Source organism: Hemiscyllium ocellatum, chromosome 17 (assembly GCF_020745735.1).
Source record: "Hemiscyllium ocellatum isolate sHemOce1 chromosome 17, sHemOce1.pat.X.cur, whole genome shotgun sequence".
Lineage (NCBI taxonomy): Eukaryota > Metazoa > Chordata > Chondrichthyes > Orectolobiformes > Hemiscylliidae > Hemiscyllium > Hemiscyllium ocellatum.
The window spans coordinates 54881181-54893402 of NC_083417.1; the positions used below are offsets into that span (position 1 = coordinate 54881181).

At 43.6% G+C, this 12222-nt stretch overlaps 1 protein-coding gene across 1 annotated transcript in view; it reads left to right on the forward strand.

Moving 5' to 3' along the window:
* Positions 1-12222, forward strand: part of LOC132824082 (BTB/POZ domain-containing protein KCTD19-like) — a 128909-nt gene that overhangs the window by 91297 nt on the left and 25390 nt on the right. The window contains exons 11-12 of the mRNA XM_060838352.1: positions 5627-5771; positions 8807-9197. Coding sequence (XP_060694335.1) covers positions 5627-5771; positions 8807-9197 — 536 coding nt within the window. The remainder of the gene's footprint in view (positions 1-5626; positions 5772-8806; positions 9198-12222) is intronic.

The window sequence follows — 12222 nt, forward strand, 5'->3', positions numbered from 1 at the left end:
TTACGAGATGACTTTTTGGAGTGGCTTGTGGTGGAGCCCATGAGGGAACAGGTAATACTGGATTTACTGTTGGGCAGTGAGACAGACTTGATAAGGGAGCTTAAGATGAAGGAACCCTTAGGAGGCAGTGATCAAAATATGATTGCATTTACTCTGCAATTTGAGGGAGAAGATAGGATCAAAGGTAACAATATTACAGCTGAATAAAGGCAACTACAGAGGCATGAGGGTGGAGCTGGGTAGAATTAACTGGAAGAAGAGTCTAGCAGGAAAGACAGTGGAAGAGCAATAGCAGGAGTTTCTGGGACTATTTCAGGAGACACAACAGAGATTCATTCTAAGCAAAAAGAAGCATGGTACAGGTAGGATGAGGCAACAATGGCTGATGAGGGAAGTCAGGGATAGCTTAAAAGGAAAAGAGAAAGCATATAATGTGGCGAAGAGCAGTGGGAAACCAGAGGATTGGGAAGCTTACAAAGGTTAGCAGAATGCAACAAGAAAAGAAATAAGGAGGGAGATTATTAAATATGAGGGTAAGCTAGCCAGTAATATAAAGGTAGACTGTAAGAGTTTCTTTACATGTATAAAGAGCAAAAGAGAGGCAAAAATGGACATTGGACTGCTGGAAAATTACGCTGGAGAGATAGTAGTGGAGAACAAGGAAATGGCTGAGGAACTGAATAATTACTTCACATCAGTCTTCACAGTGGAACACACAAGTAATATCCTCAAAATTCAAGAGAGTGTGGAGGCAGAGCTGAGTATAGTGGCCATCACCAAGAAGAAGGTGCTAGAAAAACTGAATGGCCTGAAGGTGCATACATTACCTGAACCAAATGGGCTACATCCCAGAGTTCTAAGAGAGATAGCTGAAGAGAGAGTCGAGGTGTTAATAGTGATCTTTCAAAAATCACTAGAAACAGGGAGTGTTACAGAGGACTGGAAATCGCTGTGACACTCCCCGTTTAAAAATGGAGTAAGGCAAAAGACAGAAAACTACAGACTGAATAGCCTAACCTCAGTCATGGGTAAGATCCTGGAATCCATGTGAAGGATGAGATTTCTGAATACTTGGAAATGTATGTTAAAATATGGCAAAGTCAGCATGGTTTAATCAAGGAAGGTCATGCCTGACAAATCTGCCCGAATTCTTTGAGAAAGTAACAAGCAGGTTAACAACAGCCAATGAATGTTATATACCTGGACTTCACAAAGCACTTGACAAGGTGCCACACTGGAGGCTACTGAGGAAATAAAGGTCCATGGTGTCAGAGGTAAGGTGTCTGGAAGAAAGTGGAGAGTGGGAATAAAACGATCCTTCTCAGGATGGTAGCCGGTGACAAGTGGTTTTCCGCAAAGCTCAGTATTGGGACCATAACTTTTCACTTTATACAGTAATGATCTAAACAAAAGAACTGAGGGCATTCTGGATATGTTTGCAGATAATACAAAGATGGGTAGAGGGACAGGTAGCATTGAAGAGGTGGGGAGGTTGCAGAAAGATTTGAATAGGTTCGGCGAGTGGGCGGAGAAGTGGCAGATGGAATATGTTGTGGGAAAATGTGAGGCCATGCACTTTAGTAGGAATAATAGAGGCATGGACTATTTTCTAAATGGGGAGAAAATTCAGAAGTCTGAAGTGCAAAGAGACTGGGAATTCTAGTCCATGATTCTCTTAAGGTAAACTTGCAGGTTGAGTCAGTAGTTAGGAAGGCAGATGCAATGATGGCATTTATTTTGAGATAATTGAATATTCATAGAATCCCTACAGTGCGGAAACAGGCCATTTGTCCCAGCAATCCACACCAATCCTCTGAAGTGTAACCCAGACCCACTCTATAATTACCCCTGACTAATACACCTAACCTAAACTATGGGCTATTTAACATGACCAATTTACCCAACCTGCATATCTTTGGATTGTGGGAGGAAATGCACGCAGACACAGGGAGAATGTGCAAACTCCACTCAGACAGTTGCCTGAGGATGGAATCAAAACCGGTCCCTGGCACTGTGAGGCAGCAATGCTAACCACTGAGCCACTGTTTCGCCCCCACAGGTGCAATGATGGCATTTGAGACACTTCGAATATGAAAGCAGGGATGTACTTCTAAGGCTGTATAAAGCTCTGCTCAAGCCACATTTGGAGTACTGTGCGCAGTTTTGAGCCCCATGTCTTAAGAAGGATGTAATGGCCCCGGAGCGTGTTCAGAGTAGGTTCAAGAAATTGGTCCCAGGAATGAAAAGCTTAACATATGAGGAACTCTGGATTTATACTCAATAGAGTTTAGTAGGATGAGGAGGTGGCTATTTGAAACATACAGAATACTGAATGGCCTGGACAGAGTAGATGTTGGAAAGATGTTTCCATTGGAAGGAGAGACTAGGACCCAAGGGCATAGCCTTATAGTAAAGGAAAGACATTTTAGAATGGAGATAAGGAGAAATGTCTTCAGCCAATGAGTGTGAATCTATAGAATTAGTTGTCACAGAAGGTCAGGTCATTGAGTATTTTCAAGAGTGAGATACATAAGTTCTTGAGTATCAAGACAATCAAAGGTTACGGGTAGAAAATGGGAGAATGGGGTTGGGCAACTTATCAGCCATGATTGAATGGTGGAGCAGACCCAATGGGCTAAATGGCCTAATTTCTGCTCCTATGTCTATTGTTATTAAATAGTATTAAACAATTAATGGGACTAAAGGCAAATAAGTCATCTGGCCCTGATGGCCTGCATCCAAGGATCCTGAATGTGTAGCTATAGAGAGTTGATGCATTGGTTGTTATTTTCTAAAAATTCTTGGATGCTGGAGGTGTACCAGAGGATTGGAAATTTGCCATTGTGATACTCCTCTTTAAAAATGGAGGCAAAAGTGGGTAACTATAGGCCAATTAGCTTAACACACCTTGTTGGAACCGTCTAGCTTCAATTATTAAATAGATAATAGTAGAACAAATGAAAAATCAAAACCTAATCAAGCAGAGTCAATATATTTTCATGAAAGTGAAATTATATCTGACTAATTTATTAACATTTTTTAAGTAAGTCTCAACCAGAGTGGATGGAGGAGAACAAGTAGATGTATTGTATTTGGGCTTCCAGAAGGCATTCAACAAGGTACCTCACAAAAGGTTAAGTCATGAGATAAGAGTCCCTGGTGTTGGGGGTAGTATATTGACATAGATAGAAAATTGGCTTATGGCCACAAAACAGTGAGTGGGGATAAGGTTTTTTTTTCAGGTTGATGGCCTATGACCAATGGGATTTCACAGAGTGCAATGTAGGGACTGCAACTGTATATATTAGTGAGTTTGAGGAAGGACTATCTGACTGCAGGAAAGTTTGCTGATGACACAAAAATAGCTGGAAAGGCAGGTGGGAATAAGGATACAACAGTTTACAGAGAGATGCTTATAGAGATGGTTAAGTAAATGTGGCAAATGAAGCATGGTGTGGAAAATGTAAAGTTGTTCATTTTGAAAGGGAGAACAGAAGAACAGTATTAATTAAATGGAGAAAAACTGTAAAAATCTACAACACAAGGGGACTTGGGGTACTTGTGCTTGAATTACAAAATTAGCTCACAAGTGCACCAGGTAATCAGGAAGACTAATGGGATATTGACCCTTATTTCAAAGGATTGAAGTATAAGACTAGGGAAGTCTTAACCAACTGTACAAGGTGCTGGTGAGTCCACATCTAGATTATTGTGAACAGTTTTTGTTCCCTTATTTATGGAAAGATATTATTTCATTGAACACAGTTTAGAGAATTTTCATTGAATGATCCCCTGCATGGAGAGATTATCTTAAGAGCAAAGGTTAAACAGTGGGTACTGTATTCATTGGAATTTAAAAGGAGAGGTGATCTCATTGAAACATATAGGATTCTTAAGGGGCTTGACAGGCTAAATGTTCAGAGAATGTTTCCCCTCATGGGAGAGTCCAGGACTCTAAAAGGGGTGCCTATTCAAGTCTGAAATGAAGAGGAATTTCTCCTCTGAGGGTTGAGGATCTTTGGAATTCCTTGCTACAGAGAGCTGTAGGAGCAGAGTGTACATTTAAAGCTAAAATAGGTTTTTATCAGTAGAGGAATTGAGGGCTATGGGCAAAAGACAGGAAAGTGGATATAAGGAATATCAGATTAGCCATGTCTTACTAAATATTAGAGAAAATGCCAAATGGTCTACTCTTGTTCCCATTTCTTATGGCCAGCTAAATCTTACTAAAGTTCTTTGCTGCTCAGTTGATTAAGTTCTGTTTAATGTTAAGGGCAGTCATCTTCAATTCAACTCAATTTGTTCATGTTCAGTTAAGGTTGTAGTTATTTTAATCAATTTATTTGGAGATGTTGAGCACATACCTGGGGCAGGTAGGACTTGAAATCAGATTTCTTGGCCTAGAAATTTCTTGGGACCCTACCTCTGCACCGCAAGACCTGAGACTAGAGAGTGTTCTTGGCAGAATTGAACTGATCATTGATAAGCAGGCTATTGCTGAGTAATTGGTGCTTGGAAAGTACTACCAATAATACCTTTCATCATTCTGCTGCTGATTGAGAGTAGACTCGTCTAGTGGTAATTGACTGGATAGAGCCGGAAAACTTTCTACATTGCCTAATAGATATGTGTACTAGAACAACTTAGCTTAGAGGTGCATGGAGTTCCAAAGCACAAGTATTCAGCATTGCAACCAGCATATTATTGAGGCCTATCGTCTTTACTGCATCCAGTGCAGTCAGTTGTTTCTTGAAATGGAGTGAATTGAACTGTCTGAAGACTGGCACCTATTATGCTGGACACCTCTAGAAGAGTCAAAGATTAATCATTCAGTTGTAATGTAGAAAATAGATTATAGCACATGTTGCTGAAACCATTTAAATTGGTTCCTATTGATACAGTAATATTTTTTGTGAGAAAAGAAAATAATCCTTAAGTAATTTATAGACTATCATAACTGGGTACACCAGTGTAGTGCTTTAGGAGATTTGTTTGGCAACTTAGGGGATGTAAGAAAATCCCACCATGGTGAGACATGAATTCAACCAAGCTGACAATGATCACAAAACTTGAATGAGTGTGGATGCCTTTCTGTGAAGGGATTACATAGCCTTTACTTGGTTTGGCGAAACTCTGGTCTATTCAATATTGTGGAAATGGAATAGGAAAGCAGTCAATCGTAAAAGGAATTGCTTAGACCACACAAGGATGGAAAAAAATGTATCCTGTGAAGCAATCGAAAAGAATTGTATAGCGTATTGTTTCGTAGAGTGTAACTTATGGGTTTATCTTGCTTCAATCATCAAAATGACATTTTTGAGTTTTTAATAGCAATTATTTGTTATGTAAGTAAAGCAATATTTTATATCCTTTTGTTACAGTGAAAATATACAAAATTACCAGTAATGATTTGTTAGGTATCCTAAGAGTAGCTACTAGACAAATAATATGCTATAAAATGTTTGCATAGTAAATTTCTGCAAATAGACCTCCTAATTTTTCAGTGTGTCCATGCTGAAGAATGATAAGGTGAGCATTTGGAATAATAGAAGACTCACTTATGGTATTATGTTTCCTAAGGATTACTCTATACTGTTAAGATAACATTTTTTTTATTTTTACTTAGATTGTGGTTAACAGAAAATGAGACAGAGCCATTCAGTGCAGAAAAAGTTGACATTACTGCAGAAACCATTACTTCAGTTTCTTCTGCAGAAATTCAAGCTAGCTTTGAAGAAAAGGAAAGTTTGTTAAATCATGTTGCGCAAAAGGTATTATTTATTCCGTTTTTAAATTCCTATTTTTCAGCAGGAGTAAAATTTCTTATTTACTTTCCTGAGCTATTGTCTAAAACATGACTCAGATGCTGATCTCCTGAGGTTTTTTTCATTTTTAAAAGTTTTCTATTTTGTTTGGAAATCTAATGAACATTTACCTTTTTCAGTATTTTTCCTTAATACATTAGAAATGAAAACTCTACCTCTTTTCTCCCATAGGGTGCTCTTTAAATCTCTTTGAACAAGCTTTTAACTAGTTTTATGTAGCTAGGTGTTAGATATTGCTTGTAATGTTTCTTTGAAGCCCCAAATGATGTTTCACTATATTAGAGATATAATATAAATACAAGTTGTCAGTTTAAAAAGCATACTAATATTCAAGTTGAGACATTTGCATGACTGTTAGGGCTTTACAGTGAACAATGTATTTAATTAAAATATCTTATTGCTTTGGGATGAGGCTTCAAACTGAGAAATAATAGATTTGAGGGAGGGTGTACTTGGAAACAGTGCCATCTGCTGACATTGGCATGAATAACATGCCAGTCAGAAACTTAAAATCATAGAATTCCTCTAGTGTAGAAAGTGGGCATTCGGTCCATCAAATCATCACCGACCCTCCGGACAACATTCCATGCAGACCCAGCCTATTGCTGTAATTCTGCATTTACCATGGCAAATCCACCCAGCCTGCACATCCCTGGACACAACAGGGTAACTTAGCATAGCCAAACCACCTAACTTGAACATCTTTGGACTAGATTAGATTAGATTACTTACAGTGTGGAAACAGGCCCTTCGGCCCAACAAGTCCACACCGACCCGCCGAAGCGCAACCCACCCATACCCCTACATATACCCCTTACCTAACACTACGGGCAATTTAGCATGGCCAATTCACCTGACCCGCACATCTTTGGACTTGTGAGAGGAAACCGGAGCACCCGGAGGAAACCCACGCAGACGCGGAGAGAACGTGCAAACTCCACACAGTCAGTCGCCTGAGGCGGGAATTGAACCCAGGTCCCTGGCGCTGTGAGGCAGCAGTGCTGTGGAAGGAAACTGGAGCACTTGGCAGAAATTCTTGCAGCCACAGAAAGAATGTGCAAACTCCATAAAGACAGTCAGCCCAAGGGTAGAATTGCACCCGGTTCCCTGGCACTGAGGCAGCTTTGCTAACCACCATGCCACCCTATTTGCCTTTACTAACTATCCACATAAATGGAGTTTAAATGTATTATTATTTTTGAAAATATGTGCCATATGTGCTAGTCTTATAATTTTAAAATAATATTTGCAGAAATTTAGTTTAAAATTCTATATTCTATTAAATTACTTGTCAGCATGAACATCATTATGTTCTTGGTACTGGACGTAATTATTTCATAGAAAACTCATGACTGAGTTGCATTGCTGTTCAATCACTTTTGCACTGACTTATATTTAATAGGATTCATTTTAGTCATGCACGTTATGAACTGATGGTATTTATGATTTATATTTGTAAGCATCAAAACAACAGTTTCCTATCATTTTTATGTACAACTCTGTTTCCTTGTCTTTGATCATGTATTTTGGGCTATTGTACACTCAATTATAGAGTGGCCTTCTCTCAGCATGCCTGAGAGGTAGTGACATTTTTAAATGAAAATTATTAATAAAGTTCTACTGTAATTGTAGGGTAAAAAATGAGGTCTGCAGATGCTGGAGATCACAGCTGAAAATGTGTTGCTGGTTAAAGCACAGCAGGTTAGGCAGCATCCAAGGAATAGGAAATTCGACGTTTCGGGCATAAGCCCTTCATCAGGAAGGGCTTATGCCCGAAACGTCGAATTTCCTATTCCTTGGATGCTGCCTAACCTGCTGTGCTTTAACCAGCAACACATTTTCAGCTACTGTAATTGTAAGTTGCTTTCAGACATAAGTTACTTTGACTTATTATGTTACAAAGTGATAAAGGCAGCCGCTTTTACTTTTCAATTTAAACCTACCAAAACAGTCTTAACTCAGCACCTAAAATACAGGGGGGAGGTGGGCGCAATCACTCCTGAGGTCTTAGAAGGTGGTCTGTGGGGCGAAGGCTTGGGATAGCACGTTCGTGGGGTCAGGGCTGAGTAGGGGAGGCAGAATGTGCATCTGCCAGTCAGGGCCTGGAGTGAGTGGATTGGCAGGGTGGAGTCTGCATCTGCAAGGAATGGCCTGGGTGGCAGGTCTGCAGGGTGAGGCAAGGTGGAAGTGGATTTGTAGAATGAGGTCTGGGGGGGTCAAGCAGGCTTTTGGAGTGAGGTGTGAGGGGATAGAGTGACCATCTACTGGGAAAGGACTGGAGGTAGTGGGTTTCCTGGACAAGGCCTGTGATGTGTAAGACTGCAGTGAGGAAAGAGCTATTGAGAGGGGGCCATGTAAACAGCAAAGTGTTGACTTATAAAGTGAGAAATGGGAGGCTAGAAAGGGGAGCGGGGGGGGGAAGATTATGCCTGTAAAGTGGTGGAAGAAGCCAGTGGCTACAAAAGGAACGGCGTGGAGAATCAAGTGCAGAGATTTATCAGAATACTGAATTATTTATAGGCTTCTTTTAACTTATAATTCCAAAATGTGTTTTCTTTAAAAGACTTTAAATGCATTGACTGTGTGATAAAATCCTGTTTGAAGCCCATTGTATTGTTGAGAAAATTTAAGCTTTCCTTGTGTGTTGTGCCTTTACATTTAATGGAGAGTTGATATTTATTGAGGAAATTCATGAATTCCTTTCATTCTGTTTTGGAGTCCAAATACTGCATATGTCATCACAGATGCAAAAGATAATATTACTTCATGACTGCATCTTATCTAATGAAGGAGGTAATGATAATCAAAATGTAGCCCCTGAAACTCAAAAGGTGGCCTTCGAAAAATCTCAAGAAGAGTCCTCAGAAAAAAGATACTTTGAACCTGATTTCATTAAAGCTACATCACAACACAATTTATATTAATTTAAATGCATTATTTATGTTACAAAGCCAAAAATAATTAACTGTTTGGTCTCCTAGGAAGACACAAATAATGCTGTAACTGAAATAGATCAATGCAGATTGACCAGTTGGAACTGGAGCAATAAGCCTGTTCCTCAGACACGAAACATGACCATGGATTCAGCTCCTAAAAACTGCAGCACAACTATTTCACCTCATAAAGCAAGGAAAAGCAAATTAAACACATTTTGTGTTGGAGAGAAGCAGGTCACTGAGGATTTGTATACTTCAAGCAATGATGTAGGTTTTGATGATTCAGAAAGTCCACCCAGAAAAAAAACAGTCAAGCCACATCATGATGGACAGTCTGAAATAATGACATCAGTGGAGCAGTTAATATCTCTGGTTAAGGGATGGAAGAATAACAATATGGAGAAAGTTGGATTTTTGCCTACTGCCGGTTCTAAAGGTAAATTATTTCATAGTGCAAAAACTTTCTCATCTTCTCTTGTAAAGAAATGACATTTTAGGAAACAATTGATCTCCCAGGTCAGATAAGAAACTAGCTGAAAATGTGTTGCTGGTCAAAGCACAGCAGGCCAGGCAGCATCTCAGGAATAGAGAATTCGACGTTTCGAGCATAAGCCCTTCATCAGGAATGAGAGAGAGTAGCCAAGCAGGCTAAGATAAAAGGTAGGGGGGAGGGACGATGGAGGTGGGATAGGTGGAAGGAGGTCAAGGTGAGGGTGATAGGCCGGAGTGGGGTGGGGGCGGAGAGGTCAGGAAGAAGATTGCAGGTTAGGAGGGCGGTGCTGAGTTGAGGGAACCGACTGAGACAAGGTGGGGGGAGGGGAAATGAGGAAACTGGAGAAATCTGAATTCATACCTTGTGGTTGGAGGGTTCCTAGGCGGAAGATGAGGCGCTCCTCCTCCAGCCGTCGTGTTGTTATGTTCTGCCGGTGGAGGAGTCCAAGGACCTGCATGTCCTCGGTGGAGTGGGAGGGAGAGTTAAAGTGTTGAGCCACGGGGTGGTTGGGTTGGTTGGTCCGGGCGTCCCTGAGGTGTTCTCTGAAGCGTTCCGCAAGTAAGCGGCCTATCTCACCAATATAGAGGAGGCCACATCGGGTGCAGCGGATGCAATAGATGATGTGTGTGGAGGTACAGGTGAACTTGTGGCAGATATGGAAGGATCCCTTGGGGCCTTGGAGGGAAGTGAATGCGGAGGTGTGGGCACAAGTTTTACATTTCCTGCGGTTGCAGGGGAAGGTGCCGGGGGTGGAGGTTGGGTTGGTGGGGGGTGTGGATCTGACGAGGGAGTCACGAAGGGAGTGGTCCTTGCGGAACGCTGATAGGGGAGGGGAGGGAAATATATCCTTGGTGGTGGGGTCCGTTTGGAGGTGGCGGAAATGACGGCGGATGATACGTTGTATGTGGAGGTTGGTGGGGTGGGAGGTGAGAACCAGTGGGGTTCTGTCTTGGTGGCGGTTGGAGGAGTGGGGCTCAAGGGCGGAGGAGCGGGAAGTGGAGGAGATGCGGTGGAGGGCATCGTCGATCACGTCTGGGGGGAATCTGCGGTCCTTGAAGAAGGAGGCCATCTGGGCTGTGCGGTGTTGGAACTGGTCCTCCTGGGAGCAGATGCGGCGGAGACGAAGGAATTGGGAATATGGGATGGCGTTTTTGCAGGGGGCAGGGTGGGAGGAGGTGTAGTCCAGGTAGCTGTGGGAGTCAGTTGGTTTATAATAGATGTCTGTGTTGAGTCGGTCGCCCGAGATAGAGATGGAAAGGTCTAGGAAGGGGAGGGAGGAGTCTGAGACAGTCCAGGTGAATTTCAGGTCGGGATGGAAGGTGTTAGTAAAGTTGATGAACTGTTCAACCTCCTCGTGGGAGCACGAGGCAGCGCCGATACAGTCATCGATGTAGCGGAGGAAAAGGTGGGGGGTGGTGCCAGTGTAGTTGCGGAAGATGGACTGTTCCACATATCCTACGAAGAGGCAGGCATTGCTGGGGCCCATGCGGGTGCCCATGGCAACTCCTTTAGTTTGGAGGAAGTGGGAGGATTGAAAAGCGAAGTTATTCAGGGTGAGGACCAGTTCAGTCAGTCGAAGGAGGGTGTCAGTGGAAGGGTACTGGTTGGTGCGGCGGGAAAGGAAGAAGCGGAGGGCTTTGAGTCCTTCGTGATGGGGGATGGAGGTGTACAGGGACTGGATGTCCATAGTGAAAATAAGGCGTTGGGGACCGGGGAAGTGAAAATCCTGGAGGAGGTGGAGGGCGTGGGTGGTGTCCCGAACGTAGGTGGGGAGTTCTTGGACTAAAGGGGACAGGACCGTGTCGAGGTATTGGGAGATGAGTTTGGTGGGGCAGGAGCAGGCTGAGACAATGGGTCGGCCGGGGCAGGCAGGTTTGTGGATTTTGGGCAGGAGGTAGAAACGGGCGGTGCGGGGTTGTGGGACTATGAGGTTGGAGGCGGTGGATGGGAGGTCCCCTGAGGTGATGAGGTCATGGATGGTCTGGGATATGATGGTTTGGTGATGGGAGGTGGGGTCGTGGTCAAGGGGGCGATAAGAGGAGGCGTCCGCGAGCTGGCGTTTGGCTTCAGCCGTATAAAGGTCAGTGCGCCAAACTACCACCGCGCCTCCCTTGTCTGCGGGTTTGATGGTGAGGTTGGGATTGGAGCGGAGGGAGTGGAGGGCTGCACGTTCTGAGGGTGAGAGGTTGGAGTGGGTGAGAGGGGTGGACAGGTTGAGTCGGTTAATGTCACGGCGGCAGTTGGCTATAAAGAGGTTGAGGGCGGGTAGGAGGCCAGCACAGGGTGTCCAGGTGGATGGGGTGTGTTGGAGGCGGGAGAAGGGGTCGTCAGAGGGTGGGCGGGAGTCTTGGTTGTGAAAGTAGGCACGGAGGCGAAGGCGGCATAAGAATTGTTCAATATCTCGGCGCGTGTTGAACTCATTAATCCGAGGGCATAGGGGAATGAAGGTGAGGCCCCTGCTGAGGACTGATCTTTCATCCTCAGAGAGGGGGAGATCTGGAGGGATGGTGAAAATCCGGCATGGTTGGGAGCTAGGACCTGGTGTGGGACTGGAGCTGGGGGCGGGGACAGAGATCGAAGTAGGGGCGGAGTTAGACGTGGTGACGTTGCTCGATGTGGGGGCGGGGTCATGCGTCGTGACGGAAATAAGCGTGGGGGCGGGGTTATGCGTGGTGACGAGGGTTTGCGTGGGGGCGGGGTTACGTGAAGTGACGAAAGACGGCGTGGGGGTGGGGTTATGCGTGATGACAGCTAAGAAACTAGTTTATTGCTAATACAAAGGAAGTTTCCATCGCATGCTCTCTATTAGAGAAATTTGACTGGTTTAACCTGGGGGCTATCACACCTCTTGTGAGAAGGCAGGGCCTCCAGAATGACCTCAGCTGACGTGGGATTTTAACCTGTACTCATTGGCATCAATCTGCTTTGGAAAACAGCTATCCAGCCAACTGAGCCATTCAACATGTAA